The sequence below is a fragment of the Gobius niger genome (assembly GCF_951799975.1).
Source record: "Gobius niger genome assembly, chromosome: 1".
NCBI lineage: Eukaryota > Metazoa > Chordata > Actinopteri > Gobiiformes > Gobiidae > Gobius > Gobius niger.
This window is the reverse complement of record NC_136852.1, coordinates 31803195-31824314: the sequence shown is the minus strand read 5'-3', so window position 1 is coordinate 31824314 and position 21120 is coordinate 31803195. Positions and strand designations below refer to the sequence as shown.

The following is a 21120-nucleotide window of genomic DNA, read 5'->3' as shown; positions in this document are numbered from 1 at the left end:
ACTTACTTTTTAAACACACAGACATGACGCTTATGTAGATTATTTAGAGTGACAGCAGACCCGGAAGTGGCACCGATGCTAAACAAAACTATTAGCCTGGTCATGATTGATATACGTCCACTCATCCCCATGAAGGATCGAGATGTTTGGAATGTGTTTGGAAAGAAAGAGCTGATTAGACAAGGGAAAATGTTTTAACTTAAAGAGGGAGTATTACTCTTGCTGGTATTTGGTAATGATCTCAAACACGTCTTGATCACTAGTCTTGATCAAGGTAAGGAGAGCACTTCCTGGTTATGGAGAGCAGGGAGGTGGAGCTTGGGGTAAACAGGAGGTCCATGACAAGGTGTCAAACATGCACAAATGGCAAATACTGTAACAAGCTCTTAAAGGGTTGCATCATAAACCCCCCCACGAGGAAATTTAGCCAGAATTGTGTTCATCACCAGCAGTGTCGGGCAAAGTTACTTTTAAAAGTAATGCGTTAAGTGGAAAAGTAGCTTATGTCACTGTGCTACTTTATTATGGAGGTAATGAGGGAGAGACTCATGCGTTACCAATGATAAACATCTATATACTGTATTGTCTTCGTTTGTCATTCATTTTTTTCTGATTTGGAATGCTCCATTTCACAAACTTAGCCCCTCCCAAAAAGCTAACTCACAGCCAGATACCACTAAAGTTATTAAATAATAGCACAATGAATTATCTTCACTGAGCTTTATTTTGTACTTGCACAAATGACAGCAATACAGTAATGAGCATGAACTACAGGCCTATAGTCTCCTTAGCTTGGTTTGCTATATGTAAACAGTTTGGGCCCGTCAGAAACTGCAACAGGTTGTCAACAAAAAAGAACGTCTGTAAAAGGTGCTCTTACTTTACAAACATACGCATTACAAAATGCATTGAATTGCTAATCAGTAACATACAACATACTCAACTTGATTTAGATTAATTGTACAGTTTTCCTCAACCACATAGCCAGCTACGAGGACATTGGAACAACCATCATACCAACAGCTAAGCGTTGTTGTTTTGGAGGACGAGCTCCATCATTTTTTTTTCCTCTTTAGATTCACCACCGGCTCTGTATCGTCCTTTTCACCAATAAGTTCAAAATAATGCAAGTATTTCCACGATGAGAACGCGCTCGCTGAAAACTCTTCCATGTTACTTGAGTTTCTGTAAAGTTTCAGAGACAGGGGAGACATCGATCCAAACTAACCACATCACTGATTTGAAAAAGAAACTAGTACTAGAATACCTGAAAATGCAAAACAATCTCATTACTTTACTTGTTGCTCTCTCGTAATCTGAGTACTTTAAGTAGCACGTTACCCCAACACCGATCACGACCTTGCTGGACACATCATTGCATTTGTCTGAATTATCCAGTAGCAGGACTCTCCTATAAAGCTATAAAAAAAAATCCTTTGGAAATCTTGCACGAGGTTAGCCACAGTTGACCGTATACCACGGACTTCTTCATGTTTTCTGAATGGGAGTGGACGCGCGCCAAAATTCATGAAGCTAATCCCAACGTCCGCTGGAGATTTGCAAAGTTGGAGCGTTTTATTTGGGCCGCTCTGAAGGACACTGCCCCGGGAGCAGCTCCGCGTCCGCCAAAGCAATATCCTGACTGCGACTTTATCTCCAACTCTTCTGCAAACTCCACCTATTTGGAAGGTTCTTTTCCCTTCCTCATTGACCTACTGACGAAATTCTTGTTCTCTAGAGTCTTGTTATGAGTTGTCCTGACTAGTTTAGCTTTTTTTTTATTAGCTCGGAAATTGGAAATCGGGCAAAATAACTTGTCTGGATTCCAAAACACACAAAGCTACTACCTCCGGGAAGAGATTTGCACGGAGTAAACAAGCCACAACCCCAATCCAAGTCATTTTAACACCTTTAAATGTTCCTTCTTGCATTGTTTATAAGCTGTTTCCTGTGACCGGCCGGTTCAGAACCCTCAGCTTAAACAAAGACATCGACATCTTCTCGCATCCACGGAGTAATTTATGAAGTGCTGACAGGGAAAAGCATGGGAGAGCTTTGCCAGTAACGCGTCCGTCATCGGGCCGGCCCTCCGATGTTAAGTTTGGTCATAGAATATGGTCAGCCGGCCCGTACCGAATCAATGGGCTCTTTATACGGTGAATAATTTATGTTTAGCGGACACATAAGCGCAGTATGAAACGAAGGTGCTGAGTTGATCGGTCAAATAGTTCCTCTCTGGACATGAATCACTTCCCAAACGCAATCATGAAGGGATTAAAGACAATGCGAGAGGCCAGGAAGTGGCCGGGAGAGGACGTGTTGAAATGGGGAAACTTCATCTGAGGGCTTAAATTCACTGTTCACAATAATGTGGCGGGTGACACTTTGTTTTAGTTAGAGGGAAGATTTGGATTTAGTTTCATTTTGTGGAAGAATGTAGTTGCAGTCACATGAGAACGGAAACAAACGACAAACATTTGGAACATTTTTGCCTCTGAAAAATCGAACACAGGGTTTGTCAACGTTGGTGTGATGATAGCAAGGGGGAGGAATCATTTGATCTATTATGACAACTCAATGAATTGGCCCCGAAGCTTATTTATTGGTTGCCTGGCCAGCGAGCCACTCCTGCTCTTTGTTTCTGTTCAAAAGCAGGACCGTCTGGAGCTTTTTCTTTTTTTTTTTTCACTGTCCTCTTTTATTACGTCTCTGAAGAAGTAGATGTCGATGCTTCATCTCTAAGGGCCTTCTCACACAGGTCGACCTAAAGGGGCTCTTGACCCGAGAGCGGTGGTTTTGGGTGCATTCGCGTTGACTTGATTACAAATCTGAAGCGAGCTGCAAACGACTACTTGTATCTTTACGTATCACTTTTTTGGTTCGTTTTGTCAGACACTAAGGTTAGAGATGTTAAAGATCTTTTACCTTTGCCTGTTTCAGCCGCCATCTGCAGGCCGTCATCAGAAGTATCACCGGTGTGCGGAATCCACCGGGCGGCAGGGGGCGTGACCAGTCTGTCGGACCTGTTGGGACCGTCAGACTGGTCACGCCTCGGAAGTAAGAACAGCTGATAAGTGACACGTCACCGCACGCCGGTGATACTTCTGATGACGGCCTGCAGATGGCGGCTGAAACATGTAAAGGTAAAAGATCTTTAACATCTCTAACCTTAGTGTCTGACAAAATGAACCAAAAAAGTGATACTAGAACACAAGTAGACACAATGAACGTTACGAAGTTTGTATCTTTACGTTTTTGTGGTATAAACAACATTAATTCGGTGGTTGTCTCCACTCTTCCGGCCGATGGATTCTGGCTATATCCACACGAAGACAAAACGCTTACATTTTCAGGAACTTTCTTTGTAAGCACAAAGCCAGCTTAGTAAATGTGTGCGTCCACATGGGTCGACTCGGGTCTGTGAAAACGCGATTCATCTGCCAGGCCTGTGTGAGGCGCTGTGACGCTAATCCAGATAATAGAACAAGGTGTAGATAGTGGAATGTAGGAATGTGGAATGTAAACAGGGAAAGTGAAACTGATTCAAGGATTTAGGATCTACAGAAGAGATGAGGAGGAGAGTTTATTCTTCAGACGTAACGGGACTAAAGCAGAAAAACCTGTCAGTGACCGGACTTTTATTGTCAGTCCCAATAATATTATTGATTGATTATGGATAACAGACACCTCTCTGGAGCTGTGATGTCATCGTTTTAGTAAAAGCTGCGGAGACGTCGTAACAAGGGCGCCACGTAAACGGCGTTTTGAGATCTTTCCACTCTGGGACCTAGTTTGGAAAATGTTGGTTTACAGACCCCCAAAACGGCAGGTTCGTATGGACGATACACTGGATTGATAAAATATCTTTGCGTTTAGTCCTCAGCTTGACTTTTTGTGGACAGGGCCTAAAGCCACAAACTTCCTCAGTTACAAAACATGCAGCACGCCGCTTGTTGATTGGTTGATATGTTGCTCCCATCGGGAACTCGAAGAAATCACGCCTGGTCCCAGACTGCGCGGCTTTGTACCACGGCTAGCATTGTTTAGATCAGTTACTCATCCCTCGTGTTTGCTGTTGTGGATGACGCATGCCCATTCAAACTGGGAAAAAAAAAAAAAACTCTTCCTGTGACCCGTGGTTCAAGGCTACATATATTTGTTACTTTTCTGTTTGTTTCTCTGCTTTGGGTAGACCTCTGCTGCCAAAATCCAAGCACCTGTTGTCAGTTCAATTCTACTGAGCTCTCCTGTCTCAACATTTCTTTGTAAAAGTTGAATATTCTCATAAATATTCTATATATGACTTAGTTATTGTCATGTGATTGTGTTCACATGAGCATCTACAGCTTAAAAGTGTGGTCCACCAGTGTTGCCTCAGCCTCCCTGTACAGCCTTTTAAGGTATGACTTCTGATTGTACTGGCTTTTTTAAAAACACGTACGTTACAACACACGCTATGGCGAGAATTCTAACAACCCTGCCAGCCTGCCGCCAAGGAAGCATGTTTTAAACGCCAAGTCCTGAAGAAAGTCACGCTTCACAGATCAGCAGAAATTTATAATAACTCCTCAGCACCGAGCCAATCCTACAGCACCGCCAACATTAACACTTGGTAATTAAAATCACGCACATTTCAGCGCCCGCAAACACCGTGCAACTTCTCTATTGACCTCATCCTGTAGGTCGGGGCCTTGGCAGCTGCTCCGCATCCCACTCTGCCACACGCAGTCAGAATAATGGAGTCTCCAGCTCTCATTAAAAGCGCGAGGCTGTTCCTGGTTAGATTGAAGTGTATATAGAACACCTGCTGAAAGTGTGGGGCCATAACAGTCAGCTACAATAGCACACACCAGCCAAATCTGCTACGTCGTCAGTCAAACTGTCTCTTTTGGTTTAGCAGACCATTTGAAATCTAAAATGCTGCCACTCACCAAAGCTGTGTTTTCCAACCAGTAAAGGGACCCCTCAGGGTAAACCAACACTAACCAGGGGCCCTTTTCATTTTTCAAGGTGGATGTAAAATGCCATTTGTAGAACGCTTTCGTAAATAATTGCCAGAACTCGAGTTAGGGGTTAGCAATGCACTAAACTATGGACATAAAAGTTGTGGGGCTTGTTTTGGTAATGGCTGCGGTGGTGGTAGTTGTAGAAGTATCAGTAGCTAGTAGTACTTTATGTTGATTTAACAGTGGTATGTGGTTTTATTTTATTCATATCTCTAACTAACTCTGCTGCCTAAAATATTGACTTGTATCTTGTTTTTATCGTATAAATCCAATCAATGGCCCCAACTGTATTCTCTTGACTTAATTCCCACGGTTTCACCACAAATACAGCCTCTTCATATGCTGTGTCTCTCTGCTGATCCAATCCAAGGTTTGGCAGTGATTGCCTTGTGACGGTGAAGATTTCAAACACCTGTGCACTGTAACGCCCGTGATGTCGTGGCACAAAGTCAGACCCGGCCTGTCAAGAAGATACGTTGTTTTGTGGCCAAGCATCGGCATAGCTGGGAGTTTAAACTCTGTTGCTGATGTATAATTCTCCCTGCTTCCAGTAGAGGGCGCTCCAAGCAACATACCACATCCCTTAAAGAGCAGCTTACTGCATGCATTCAAATAAATGATCAAATCTGAGTCCAAATTTGAACTGGTATCACACAGGCCCACACTTCTATACCTAAACTCGCTAGAGTGTAGTGAAGGTTTATCGTAGCCACATTGGGACTCTATGACCTAATGCCTGTGTTTTTCCGGGGGCACTTTCCCTTCGTCCGAGCTGCTTATGAATCCGGACAGTACGCCCCGCTCTTAGCTACTGTGGGCTGATCGTTCCCATATGGAGCGCCTTACTGCAGCCTAAACTTCCTCCACTGGGCCTGACATGGCCAATAATCCAATAAGAGCCGATAAATTCACTGTTCACTGTCAGGAAGTGGGACAGAGGGCTTAGATAAGAGAGAAGTCATACATTCATGATCGCAGGCTTCTGGAAATATTGGCTACGGGCACTTGATTTTATGATCACATTGTTGGGCCAGATTTTCAAACAGTGGAGGGGCTTGTGATAGAAATCGTTGGGAGAGGCAGACAGAAGCTAAATTGTTGTAAATGTTTGAGCTCTGTTAGCTTCGCACAGCTTTAATCAACAATGCCAGATACATGTACAGTCCATGTTGACCTCTAACACAGCACGCTGCATGTGTCATCGTCCAATTTAACAAAACAACATCTCAGGCATCCAGGATAATAATAGAAGCAGTCGAGATCATTGACCCAGCTGGATAGTTCTATAATTTTACGGCCAATGTGTATAAATTCCGATGTTTTCATCAGAAATTTCATGGTATTATTCTTGATGACTGAGATTTTCAATGTCTAACATATTTGGCCCTTTGAAAATTCATAAATTAGTGATCATCAATGAACACAAATGTCGATTTGTGTTGATTTAGTGGACCAAGTATTGTATCACCTATGGCGCTCTACAATCAAAAGCCAATTCATAAAGTACAAAAAAACTACTGTAATGTCTGAACTATAAGCCACTACTTTTTCCCCATCCTTTTAACCTCGCGGCTTATACAACAGTGCGCCCAATTTATAGATTTTGATGGTCCTACTGAATATTGCTGTCTTCCTCCACATCTGTCCACCAGAGCGGGGGCAGCAGGATGCCCTTGCACGCTATAGCTAACATAGCTTCAAGTCCTAAATAAATGCGTTTAATTCTCTCACTGCTGAAATATTATGGAGGCACAGGTATCAAAAGTCTCGAGTGGTCACCACAGACCCAGCTCATAGCAGCTTCGAACACCAGGAAACTCCCGAGCTCCCGAGGAGGGCGGCTCTAAACCCGGCCCCACTCCTGAGGAGGAGTCGCTGTGCGGGCAGTGCTTTGGCTTCACTGAACACACGCGCGTTTAAAATATAGTATAATCGAAGTTCTTAACACACTTTAATAAAAGTGAACGTCCCTGTAGGCCGCCGTTCTCTTGGTAAGTTTGACCAAAGACACACAAAGAGCAAAGCCCAGTATTTCCAGTGGCTGATGGTGCTTCAAATGCGCTTGGAACAGCCTCAGCTTATAGACCAGTGTAAATATATATTTACATTTTGTTAGTGTGGCTTATTTACTGGCACGCTCAATAGTCTGGAATTTACAGTATTTATTTTCTCAAATACTATCGGCCTCTGCTGTGCCTTAAAACTTTTCAGAAAAGTGAATGGGATTTTCCTTGGGCTCCTGGCGATGCCCTGCACTGTCGAGCGTCATGTTATTGCATATTCAGACCCTTGGAAGTGAAATCCCCTAAAATGCACACGCATGGGCCGTGCAGTGCGTCATGTTCCCGTGGGAGCCCATAGCCTCTGACTGTTTTCACCTTGACTAGAGTTTAAAGCATTTATCCTGCACAAACCTGTTAGGAGCCATTTCACTCTGACGTTCTGCAGTAACACTTTGAACATGATACTGGGACTTTGTGTCGGAGTTGAAGAGTTCATTTGCAAAAATAGATCAAACCCTTTTTTATTTGTAAATTTACCAAAATATAGCGGGTACAGTATTCATGATGGAATGAACTACAAGCCCATCCTCATCTGGGATTTATCTATTTGAATGTTTTGGGATATTTAAACGCACTTCTTTACATTGATCCTGCAGTAACATTCAAGTCTCGTACTATATTTCTGTCCTTATTTCACAGTTTTTCCTCAGTTGATCAAACACTAAGTGCCATTCACTGCACAAATAACTCTTTTTGTCAAAACCTTGAGCGAAGTTTGTGATCAATTATTTATTTTGTACTTTTCTTTCTTGGTCACACTGGACACATTCCTGCTCTTTTGAACACTCTTTTGCAAAAAGCAAACACTTCTTTGGTGGATCTTATTTACATTTTTACAGCAAACGACACTTTGACCATTGAGCTCAGAACTTTGTGACTTTACAGAACACGATGTTTAGAAACGTTTGTGCAACAGTATGTGTCCAAAAGGATGTCCATGTGTGCACCGTGTTCATTCAACTGTTATCCGCTCACTTTTGGGAATGCTCTCAATATACTTTGTCTAACCCGTGCCTTATTTTGGAAACTGTTGCAGTAAATCGAAGCCGCCGCCTCAGATCTCGCCCAGTAAGTCCAGCGGAGGGGAGTTCTGCGTGGCTGCGCTCTTCGCCGCCTCCAGGTCCTGGTTCCTCACCAACCCCAACATCAAGAGGGAGAAAGGTGAGCCTACATGATTACTAATGCTGCTGTGTACACGGGTTTCCGCGGGGGAATCAAAATCTAACTTTCTTTGTTGATAATCAGACTTTGTTCAACACACAAACTATCTTCTAAATCACTCTCAACCTGCAGTTTGGGCTGAAATGTAACATATTTGTTTGCCTGTTGTGTCCGGGGATGTTTGTAACATGAGGTGAGTTGTAACAGCACAACTTCTACCATCAGGGACCGGACAGAGAGCTAATGGTCATATCGGTGCTGAACTACTTTGCCTGAGAGTCATTTTTCAATCCAAACATAACTTTGTGTTTTTGAGTTATACAGTTGTGGAGAAGATCACAGTGTAGTCTCTCAGGCAGAATGTGACGTCAGCCCAAAACATAAGCTAAAACACAGTTCGAGGTGTCCGATGACAGATCTTTGAAAAGGCATCAGGCAGCATCAGATTTGTCTAAAAGAACCTGAATCTTCCACTCCTCTAACTCTGCAGGAGACAAGCCTTCACACAAACCCATGTGCTCCAGTGTTATTACCACATCGCACTATTCTGTACCGTGGCCTGTGTTTTCGCTGCTTTTCTTTACAATATTACAAAACGCCCCACTACTGCTAACCAGTGTAACATGGGAAAAGTTTAATCTTGAAATGAACTCAAGCAACAAATATAGGTCATTTGTGTAAAAGCTTGAGAGTCAGTGAGTTACAGGGGCTCAACCTTTTGGGCATTAAATTGGCAAATCAATTGAAAACATGGAATGTACAGCTGTGGATACATAAATTGGCGCTCCAGCTCCTGTTTCCTCTTGTCTGTTGGTAGAAATTGGACTCAATGCGTCCTCTACAATAAAAGCGATAAAAGCATAACGTTTACAAAGTTCCGAGTCTAACGTTGTGGTGTCCTCCCAGACCAGTCCCGTCAGTCGGTGGTGGACTCCCTCTACATCCTCAGCTGTTACGGGAACTTAGTGGAGCACGTCCTGGAGCCGCGCCCCATCAGCATCGCCCCCAAAATCAGCGACGACACCCCCCTGGAGCTCAGCACCTGTCCGCGGGCCTGCTGGACTCTCACCAGGTGCGTTAACCACAGCAGAGCAGCAATCTCAGACACCAGACGCTTGTTAATGTGGATCGTCTTTGCAGGACTCCGCAGTGGAACGAGCTGCAGCCTCCGTTCAGCGCTAACCACCCCCTCGTCATGTCGTCAGACCTGGTCCAGTATTACCAGTATCTGTTGGCTGGTGAGTGACAGTGTCTTTTTAAGGTGGTTTTGCTAATCCCTGCACTGAAAAGTCACATCTCTGAGTCCCACATGCCTAGTTTGGCTATATCACATATTTAAACCTGGCTCTGTTCAAATGTGGATGTTTTCTTTCTCCAAAACACATCTAACTTTACAATGTTTAACAGATAACTTATTTTTAGTAGGATAACAAACGTACAAACATGTTTCCTCATTTTTTGTCAGTGTTGAATAGGGATGCACCGATACCACTTTTTCTAAAACCGATACGAGTACGAGTACTTGGATTTAAGTACTCGCCGATACCGAATACCGATACGAGTACAAGGCTTTTTGTTCAACATTCTTACTTTTTTCACAGCAGATTGGTTTGTAATTAGTAAATTTACTCATGTACATTTCCTTAAGTAAAGCAGGTGACACATTTAATAGCAGTTATATTAGAATGGTGCTGATGCCATTTATTTATTTATTTTTTAGTTTCATTCAATATAATTTTTAATTTTTATTGCTCTGTCCATCATAGACAGAAAAGTCCATGTCCAAAAGCTCCCCAATGCCTGTGCTTTATTCATTTTTGTATTTTTATTTAACAATAGTATTGAGATGGTTACTGGTTAATGGTCTCTTTTCGTCTTTACTTCAGCTCCGTGTGGATTTTCTCGTGTGTTTTGTAGCAACTTAGCGAGTAGCAACAGCGTTTTCATTGTTCTGCTGCAGCTCATTTTGGCTCAATATAAACATGCTGTATCTCTTTTATTTGGATTTTCTGAGGACTTTTTAGTCGCTGGGTTAGTGTTTCAGAAGAATAAATCCCTGGGCATAAAACGGCGTCAGAATGGCCAAAACTGCGCTAGCCGCGAGTTAGCAACGTTAGCCTGTATGTTGTAAACACTGCAGACGCTGCAGCACTAACAACATGAAGCTGTGGTTAAATCCAGCACAGACTCTGATTTAGAGAGTGCAGTCTGTAATAAAGTCAGCTCTATGTGGAATATTGTATTTCCACTAAAGAATTCTCCAGTTTGTTGCTATTTTCTCTCCTCAGCTGAGAGGTGCGCCTCGTAGGTGCGCTGGCCGCACGTCAAATGGTATCGGTTTCTGGTATCGGGACCTCATGAATGAGTACGAGTATGAGTACAAGCCTGTGGTATCGGCCCGATACCCGATACTGGTATCGGTATCGGTGCATCCCTAGTGTTGAATCCCACTCCTGTATCCATGCGCTTCCAATGACATCATGCATAGTTCCGGCGGCCATTTTGAATACCAAAGTAACATGTAACAATGTATTCTAATCCTCTACTCAGGATGAAAATGAAAAACAACTGATCCACAGTGGCATCTTTATGTCTTTATGTATTCGTAATCATTGCTCAAGAAGATGACAGTAAAAACACGGCCCCAGAGACGCACGTTTATGTGATATAAACAGCAAATGTGGCACAGACGTAGCTGCTCTATCTGTCGAGCTACAGGATTTACTAAAGATCTGCTTCACTCTGAAGACTAAATTAATACATCAAAGAGGAAACAGAAAACCTTTCTCTGTGATATTTACAGTTTGTCATGTCAACAGAGTCTCAGTCTGAGTCAGTGTTTAAGCTGCTCAAGACGCTAGCATGCTACCAGTTAGCAATGGCTTCAACATGATAAACACATGTGCGGCTCACATCTATGAACACTGATGAAATACTACAGTAACAGCATGTTGTATCCTTTCTCTTGGAGAGGTCAGAGTTGAGCTGTTGAAGCTAAATGCTAACCGGTAGCATGCTAGCATCTTGAGCAGCTTCAACACTGACTCACTGGTTTCTTCACATAAACGTGCCTCTCAGGGGCCGTGTTTTTACTCTTATCTTCGTGAGCAATAACTACGGGTAAATAAAAATGCCACTGTCAGTCAGTTGTCTTTCTTTTATATCCTGAGTAGAGCTATTGTTCCATGTTATTGTACTGCATAATTCTACTTCGGTATTCAAAACGGCCGCCATAACAACAAAAGCCACATGACTGAAAAGCATGTATTGATTCCTATCATGCTTGTCTTTAATCCCGCCTGCTGTGTGCTGTATGTTTGGGTTGTCCACTGCTCTCACTGGTGTATGTTTCCTCCTCCGGCCTGCTGCGTGGTTACACAGCGCCCTGACCCCCAGCGTGTGTGTGTGTGTGTGTGTGTGTGTGTGTTTGTGTGTGTGTGCGTTGACTGTTTAAAAGCCTCTGTTTGGCCTCTTATTGGTGCCACATGCAGAGGCCGGGGACTCTCCTCTCACCGGACGCAGCATTTCCTCCCTCAGAGATACTCTCACAGATACTGCCCCCGTTTCTGTGCCTCATATCCTCCAAGCACAACTATGCAATTGAATAGTTTTGCTTTCGCCATGTCAACTTTATTTACAGGAAAACTCTGTAACCTTTTTATAAAACATTTGCAAAACATGAACACAAAAGCAGAGATTATTGCTCAGAGCATGAACATCTGTAGACCTTAGAGAACAAACCCAAACCCTTTTCCTAATCTTAACCATTCCTGTTCTACGGCATCATATACAGCACCTTCACTGCCTGACCAAACTAAAAATTGCCACAAAATAAAAGGTCACACGCTCTAGTATTTGGTAGGACCACCTTACATCACAGGACATATTATTACTCAAAGAAAAGTAAAGCGAGCATCGACAGAAGACCAGTGCACATATCCTTTAAAGCAGTGTTTCTCAACTGGTGTGGCGTCGGGATCCAAAAAGAAAATATGAAAGAATTTGCAATATGTAATGAAAAAATACTGTATTTTCCGGACAAATTATTGTTGAATACGATTTAAACAAGCCAAAAAAAGCAGAAATGATTATACAAACAATCCCATAGCTGTCATTTTAACAGACTCTGGTAGTAGTATTGCAGAGGTTAAACTTTCTTAACTTTGAAAATTTTATTAAATTCTGTAACTTAAAATTAATGTACAAATGTCTGCACGGCCCCTGATGTTCTCAGACGGCTCATAGTTCCACTTCGATCAGTGGGCTCCATCACACGAGGAGCTGCTAATGGAAATGTGAAAGTACCCGTTAGGAAAAAGACCTTTGGACAGTCAGCTTTTACCGTCCAGGGTGCTAAACTTTGGAACTCTTTGCCTCCTGAGCTGAAACAGGACTTAGACCGGGGGGCTTTTAAAAATGAACTAAAACATATTTTAAAAAGAGATCAAGTATGCAATCATTTTTAGTCTGCACTCAATGCACTTCCTTTGTGTAATATCAGAATTAATTAATTAATGTTACTGTGAATGTATTTTTTGTACTTTCTGTGTGAAAGCCCTTCTAGGGACGGACATTGCAAATTAGCCTTGGCTATAAATGTTGTAGTGTGCTACATGTTTATTGTTCACACATGTCCCTATCAAATAAATAAATAAATAATTCCATTCTTTTTCAAAATATGGCTGGGTACCGTTAAGTATCAAAATTTGGTTCTCCTGGCATCTGAAAAATGAAAGTATCAAAAGTAGGTTCTGAAATAAAAATCTCCTCTCTTTAGATCCTAGATCCCCCATTTTTCTCAATTTTTTTTTTTTTTTTTTTTTTTACAATTTTGTCTTATTTTTAGTCCCCATTTTCCCCCCATTTTTCCTGACACTGAGGAACCCGATATTGTAAATGTGCAGATCTTCCACACATTATCGTTCTGTTTTCTGATTCCAGACAACAAATATTTGAGTATAGGTATCTAATAACATCATTTTATGTTGATGTTTTTATTGATTCTATTTGTTTTCAACTGTGAAGCACTTTGAATTGCCTTGTGTATGAATTGTGCTCTACAAATAAACTTGCCTTGCCTTGCCTAAAAAAGTATCTTTCAGGTATCGGTATGATTTTTTTTTTTTTACAATACCCGGCCATATATATAAAGCCATATATATAAATATAAAAAGAAATGGGAAATGTGTTTAGGGAGTGGCTCGTGACCCACTGAAAACTGTTCCCCGACCCACCAGTTGAGAACCACTGCTTTAAAGTGCAGACATGTCACTCTTGTCAGTTTTATTTTGAATACTTTTATGCAGCTGCTTTACATGAATTCAACTTCATTCATAATTCATGTACCTTGATGCATTTCTGTCTTTTACACTCTTCACTGTCTACAGCTTATTGTTATTCCCTCCTGTTTGCACATCATTCCTTCTTACCGAGAGAGATAAACAAAAAATAAACAAAGCCGTTGTCAGATAATATGAAGTTTATTGTTGAAATATTGGCATAGAATCCTGTCCAGCCCGGAGCCTCCTCTCTCCTCTCTCCTCCTCCTCCTGTATAAATCAAGGCTCCATGGCGCTGGGAGAAGGAACACTCACAGTGATCGTCTACGAAGCCCTAACCTGGAGGGGAAATGGCAGCGGGACAAGTCGTGGGCAGCTCCTTCCTTATCCTAAACCCTATCGCGCTGACCTCACTTCGCTTCACACTCGGCTGGTTCGGGGCAGATAACAACTGTATTCCTAATTGGGATGCTAATGCGGACGCCATGAATCTTCTCCTCTCATTATTTCGGCGGCTCGCTGCATAGTTGGCGCGCCGTACGGTGGTGTTCTTGTCACTCCGACGCACCCACATCGCTCTGACACTCGGGGAGACCATTAGCACTAATTTGAGAGGAGATTTCCTACCAGTTACACCCAGGGCCGCGCAGAATCGGGGGGCGGAAGACTAGCGTAAACATAGCTCTCGGCCCCGGAGCGCTTCTCGGTGAAGTTAATTACATATTTGAGTGTTTGTAATGACGAACTGAAGATGTTGGCCTACACCAGAGGGTCGGATTGGTTCAATGTGTGGCCATGCGTACAAGTCTACAGGCCTCTGTTTTTTTTTTTTTTTTTTTCAGACGATGGGATCCTTAAGTGTTCGCCGCGCTCTCCCTCCGCTTGTTATTACGGAATTAGAGGGAGTTTTGGGTGTCGGCTAATTGGTCTGGAGCGCTGGCGGGTCCCGGGGCACGAGGAGTGTGGCAGTCAGGGAGATGAAGATGTCGAGCCCATGTGTTTTTATGAGGGATCTGTTCTGTCCCGCGTCATGCTTTACCGAGGCTTGTGTTTCACAGCATACCTGGAGCGCCCGTTTAAAGAAATACTGCGGGACGTCTTGGAGCGCCACGTCACTGAACAGTTTGTGAAAGGCCACGACTTTGTGTATTCGGTTTTTAGCTTGTCTCAGATCGTTGCACGTTTCCAAACAGCTAAGTCCTATAGGGGTGTTTTAAGTCAGCATACATTTGTGTAAGCTTTCCGTCGTCCAGGAGTTTTCCCATCATGGCAAAGGTTTTTGAAGTAGTCATCTGGAACTGGGTTGTTGAGTTGTGGACGTTTCCAGATATGCCAGTTTGGGATTTCGGTTTTCTCAGCTCTAGATAACGTCAACAACAGGGCTGGGTACTGTCCAACACCACTACTTTAACAGTATCCGCTTTTCGTTACAGATACCTTTTTTTTGATACCTATGTTATTTTAATTGAATTGATTTTTTTTAGCGAATTAAAGCTACACCGCGTAAAATTTTACCCAATATTTATTTTATGACAGATATTTTCATAATTGAAAAAGAGCTCATAAATGTACAAACAAACATTTATGAGGCTCACCCCTCCTGAGATATGACTGTAAACTTCACCAGGAGTGGGTGCGTCTCCAGCTCGTCTCCATGGAGATGTGACTAAAGTCAGCAGAATTTGAGATTTAAGCAGGTTAGTTTCTCATCCAAATCCATTCGTTTATTACACACTGCAGTAATAGCATTCTTTATGTCATAAAGAGCATGTTTTGTTTTGCCGGCAACAGTATAGTCCAAAATGTTACACAGTGTACCTTTAAAATAACTTGGGTATAAAAAAGTATACCCAAATTGTCCAGGACTTGGGTGTACTTTTGTTCATAATGGTTCATAATGTCCTAAAACATTATGAACCAGGGTGTTGTGCTCTAGTTTCTTATTCAGTCCTGGTTTACAACCAGTTTAGTCAAAGTCTTGGTTTAGTCTTGGGTCAGTCCTGCTGCAGACCAGCTCTGCCATCTCTCATGAGTAGTTTTAGTAAGTTATAGCTTTGCTTCACTTTAAGATAACGTCTGCTCTTGTGCTGAAGCAGCTCATTATCTGCTCACATTCATGTTACTTTTTAGACTCACTGCAGGTCATATACTGACGTCTAGAGATAAAAAGTACTGAAACTTGGCACTGACAGAATCTTAGTTTTTCAACGGTTCTCTACCGGAGCTTTTCGGTCCGTACCAAGTAGATCCCGTTTAACAATACCCAGCCCAAGTCAATATAGAGCCTTGGTCCTGAAGGTGTAAGACCCCAGATCATGACAGTGGTCAGGGTGATGGGTGAATAAAACAATATGGAGCTGCTAACTTTTCCATTTGGACGTGTGGGTGTAAAACCAGGATACTGACCCGAGGAGGAACAGATGAATAATAATCAGCATGGTTTACATTTGGACTGTGATTGACAAGCATGAGCTGACAAGCTTCACTCCAGACTCAGTGTAGAGGAAAGCTACAGTGTGAACCACAGCTGCCCGGGGTCAGACTGACTCAGGGCCATGTGACTGACTGAAGGTGGTGCTGCGGTTTGGGCTCTCGCTTCACAGCAACAAGGTCCAGGCTTAAAAGTCCTGGGTTCCATCTCGGGCCTTTCCTTGTGGAGTTTCTGTCTCTCTCCCTGTGTAGATTTCCCCCACCACTACTTACGCACAATGGTCACTCCTCCGGCCAGTGAGTGTGATCATTAGCCTGGCTCCATTTCAAATGCAGAGGTTATATTACCCTACAGAGACACTGAAGTACTCCCTAACCTATAGCGTGACTGCCAATTTGGAACTTTGCATTCGTACACAGACAAGGAGGGCCGGAGCTACGATTTGAATTGCTGACCTTCTGAATAAGTGTGACAAATGTTAAATGATTCCCCAAATTACGTCCACACAATTATAATGAATAAATATGTGTCCGACTTAGTTTGTGAGGCCAGAATCAAGCCTAATCCAGTTTCTTTAAGATATATTATCCGACACATTCTCCAGGAAACGTTGACGCGTGGAAACTTCAGTGGCTGAAGTGTGGTAAGCAGGAGCTAAAAGCACCTGCAGCCGCGAGCAGCCGGTAAGCCCGTCTATAAATATCCACACTCTAATTGCCTTCACCAGTCGGACTCTGGCGCTGAGACGCTGTGCCCGTTAGCCCGCGTACGTTAGCTGGCGTTTTGATTGACAGCCGGAGCTCTCGGGTCTCGTGGCTCTATATTGGATGACCCGAGCTGATTAAAAATGCAGGGAGCGGGGGAAAGCAAGAGGAGCGTCCTGCAGGGTCGGTCAGACTGCAGGAGCCGGCCGTGGCGCCACTCCTCGCTCCTATCTGCACCTGTCCATCTGCGCGGGGCCGATCGCTGCACTCACAGGCTGGAGGCGGCGGGCTCAGGGGCTGAGGGGCCCAGATAAGGCAGGCACAGGAGAGGGAAACAAACAGAGAACATTCACTTTTTTGATCACCCTGGATGATATTTTGCAAATGTAACTAGCTGCTTAAGGTATTTTATTCGTAAAAATTACCAAGATTTTGAATAAGTTGTTTGGGTTCAAAACTCAATAAATTAGGCAAGAATCAAATTTTGAAAAAAAAACAATACTGTACAAGATTGGAAAAATGATGTCTATAGGTGCTACTAAAGTGGAGATGTTGTTGCAGTTGTAATGAAAAGCTCATTCTCAGAGAGAATGTGTTTCCAATGACATCACGCATAGTGCCGGCGGCCATTTTAAATACCAAAGTAGCATTATGTTGGCTAAACTATCTCATCTAAGAGGAAACAGAAAACCTTTCTCTGTGATTTTTACAGTTTGTCATGTCAACAGAGTCTCAGTCTGAGTCAGCGTTTAAGATGCTCAAGACGATAGCATGCTACTGGTTAGCAACTGTCTACCATTGGCAGTTGATTCAAGCAACTGTCAGTGGCTTCAACACAGTAAACACGATGAACACATGTGTGGCTCACATCTATGAACACTGCTGTTACTACTGTTACTAAGCTAAATGCTAACCGGTAGCATGCTAGCATCTTAAACACTGACTCACTGCTTTCTTCACATAAACGTGCTTCTCTGGGGCCGTGTTTTTACTGTTATCTGCTTGATTACGAGTACATAAAAATGCCTCTGTATCTCTACTCAGTTGTTGTTTCATCTTGAGTAGAGATATTGTTGCATGTGGTAGTACTGCATAATGCTACTTTGGTATTCGAAATGGCCACCATAACAACAGAGGTCACATGACTGAAAGGCACATGACTGAAAGGTATGTATAAAGTTTTGTCATGTAATGTGCGATCATCTGATGATCCCCCACAGAGCTTTGTGGTGGATATATTGTATAAAGGAAAAGCCAGTATTCTGATTACAGAGCCTTGAGAGCCAAAGATGTCAGGATTTTGAGAAAGCGGAAAACTTTGGGTCATTACCTGTAAAAATCAGTTAATGACCAAGCAGAATCCATGTTCAGAGCCAAGGGAAAACTCTTTAGAGAAACGGCCACATGAGGGGCAGGTAGAAAGGGGAGTGTTGGGTAAATGAAGCCTCGCCGCCATGTTTGGGTCAGTAATCAAAGAGGCCAGAGAACAGGACGGGGCTAAGTGTAGCGCTGGCTAAATGAACCAAGTGTCAATCACAAAGACACTGAATGAGACGGCATAATGAGAGGGTTAGGTTTTTTTTTTATCGGGACTGTGGAGAGACCTGCCTCACCTGCCACTGACCGAGCCAAGGGAAGTCGATAGGGCTAAAGTTAAAGCCGATGCTTTGATAGAAACGCCGCAACAATAGGGATTCGGAAACATCCAGGAAGTTAAATCTAGATATCATACTTTAGCTTTTGCATGCAGTGGTTGATCTTGACTTTTTTTGGCTACAGTTTTCTCCCTCAACACCTTAGTTTTAATGTTTTACTTTATTATAATGACTAGTGCCTTTGGATTTTGTCAGGAAATCAAGACCTGTTCCTGCATTGCGCCCACACACATATCCATTCACAAAAATATGACTCAAGAAACTCTCAACTTCCTGAACAACGCTACGTCATCCAAGTGTTGTTTATCATGTTTCCTTTGTGGAAGATACCAAAAGTGCATGTGTATGATTCATTGAGGCCCGAACCCCTTTTTACTGTCACTAGCTTATACAGAAACTAAGATGTCAAAAATTCCATCTGAATGAATCTCTGTCACCAATGTGTCAGCAAAATTAAACCATAAATGTATTTATTTATTTACATTTTAGCCACTTTTATTCACGAAATGCCCCATTTTAATCCCAAAACATTAAATATAAGAAACATTTTTCCTCATGTCGGTAATCTACTGCCAAAATATTATGCTGACGTCTCTAAATTCAGTTTTTCCTCTTATTCAAGGCATGTCTCGCCTTAATAGGAATAAACCCTCGCACAAAAGAGTCCAGTGTGTGGCTTGGTGCTGTCAATAACTTTTAGTGTCTTATACAACGCTTTTGTGAAGGAACTGGCGATATCGGCCATACTTGGACTGTGCCTTTTATCTGACAGGGAGAATCCCCTTTTCCACAGCGCACATCTTCAGTTATGAAAGCGACCCAGTGCAGGCTCATGAAGCCCTCAGACTGGGTGTCTCTGCTGTGTCCAGTCACTGCCCACATGTATCAGATGTTTGTCCCTTATCTCTCTCCGTAGATCAGCCCTCTGGCCTCACATCAATAACCTGCTCAGACTTTGTTCTTGTTTGGCTTCACTGCTCCGCTGCTCCAGCTAACCACTGTATACCGGCCGAGCAGACGCTCCGCTCTGTGCCAGACGAGGAGGGTCGAGACACCGAGGCCGCCATGTGTCAGAGATGGTTGAATGTGTTAGGGAGAAATAAACTCTCACGTGGGGCCGAGAGCTTGTGAATTGTTGCCACTTCACTTTGATGAAACTAGCGGTCGTATAAACAAGTTACATCCAGAAGTTACAACAAAATGAAGAAGTAAAATATGTGAAGTTTACTTTATTCATCATCAAATGTTTTTTTGTAGTGTTTGTTGTAGATTTCAGGCTACAACGTCTTTGTCTCCCCTATTTGCTGCTAACCCACACAGAATGTTAGCTTTAAAGGAACAGGCCACAGTTCTTCCATACTGAGATATGTTCTTACCCGAGCTTAGACGAGTTGATGCGTACCTGTCTGGTCTTTGTGTGTGCCCCACCGTGGTAGCTTCCAACTTCGCCCTCATTTGGAGCTATAGGAACACACTGGGAGAGGCCAAATGCTAGCAACATCTTTGGTCGTTTTGCGTGACTGAGGGCACGCACAAAGACCAGACATGTGCGCATCAGCTCGTCTAAGCTCAGGCAAGAACATATCTCAGTATGGACAAATGGTGGCCTGTTCCTTTAAGACCCTGAACTGGATGTTTTTGTTAAAAATGAAAGATGGAGTCAGTGTTTGAGCTGTTATTTGTGTACAAACCAACCTAACACATTCTAGCATCCCAGTTTATAACAGGGAAGAGGTTTTGAATCCATTTCCAATGACGTCATGCATAGTTAAAGGCATCATTTTGAGGACCAAGGTGAATTCATGCTGTAGTACAAGAACATTTTGCCAAAAAATCTGCTTCCTCTCCTTAGTGATTTTTACACTCTGTAGTGTCAACAGAGCCTCAGTCACTACCACAGTTAGCGGCTAGCATGTAGCATTTATCCTCTATCATAGACACACGACTCACATCTATGAAGCTAGCAGCTCAGCTCTTACCTCTGTCACCTGTTGTATCCAAGGCTAGATATTGTGTGTGTTTTTTCCTCTTGGAGACGTTTGTATGACTTGGAGCTCAACATCTGTATCCGTGTTACTCAGTGTCAGTACCTCTCCAGGCAGTTTATAAGGATCAAATCCTAAGGTTTTGGTTTTCTTTTAGTATCAGTTCTCCTCATCTGCATGGGTTGTGCTGGATGTAGCATCTTGACTTCAGTCAGTGGAGATGCATATTGATATACACTAGCTGCGGGTCCCCAAGATACTGGGCATAACAACAAAAGTCAAGGTCACTGTTACAGTAATGCCAACAAAAGCCTGCAAACACAAAAATTGATAAAAATGCTTTATAACTACATGAATTTTCACAAACCTCTGCATATCCAATATATATGCAGAGGCTGTTGAGGACAAAACACATTTTAAGGCCTTAAGCGTACTGTTATTGCAATAGCCATGTAACTGCTCTGTATAGGAAAGTCCACTCCCTCTGCTCGGGATGGCCCATACCTTATGTAGAAAGCAAACGGATTCCCTAAAGAAAGCCTGTTGTTGACGACTAAACAAGTCTATTAAGGGTGCATTGTTTGGAGCGTTCTATTGTTCTCGTGTTGCTTCACTGCTTCACCACTCGAGCTAACCACTGTCCACAGCCTCTCAGACACATGGCCCTCTGTTCAGGCCCTTAAAAAAAGATTTCAGTGACTGTGAAGGCAATGGCAGTTAAAGCCACTTAAACACAAAGAAACATTAACTGCACATTTTCTGTCGAGAGAATTTTAATTTGCGTTTCTTATTCAGATTTAGGTCACAGTGCTCCTGTTAGCCTAGAGAGAAGCCCG

The 21120-nt window shown here is 42.9% G+C and overlaps 1 protein-coding gene across 3 annotated transcripts in view; it reads left to right on the top strand.

Annotated features, from left to right (window-relative positions):
- bcas3 (BCAS3 microtubule associated cell migration factor) overlaps positions 1-21120 on the top strand; it is a 463665-nt gene that overhangs the window by 152605 nt on the left and 289940 nt on the right. For all 3 annotated transcript variants that reach the window (XM_079559235.1, XM_079559236.1, XM_079559237.1), the window contains 3 exons: positions 8106-8230; positions 9137-9302; positions 9371-9468. In XM_079559235.1, coding sequence (XP_079415361.1) covers positions 8106-8230; positions 9137-9302; positions 9371-9468 — 389 coding nt within the window. The remainder of the gene's footprint in view (positions 1-8105; positions 8231-9136; positions 9303-9370; positions 9469-21120) is intronic.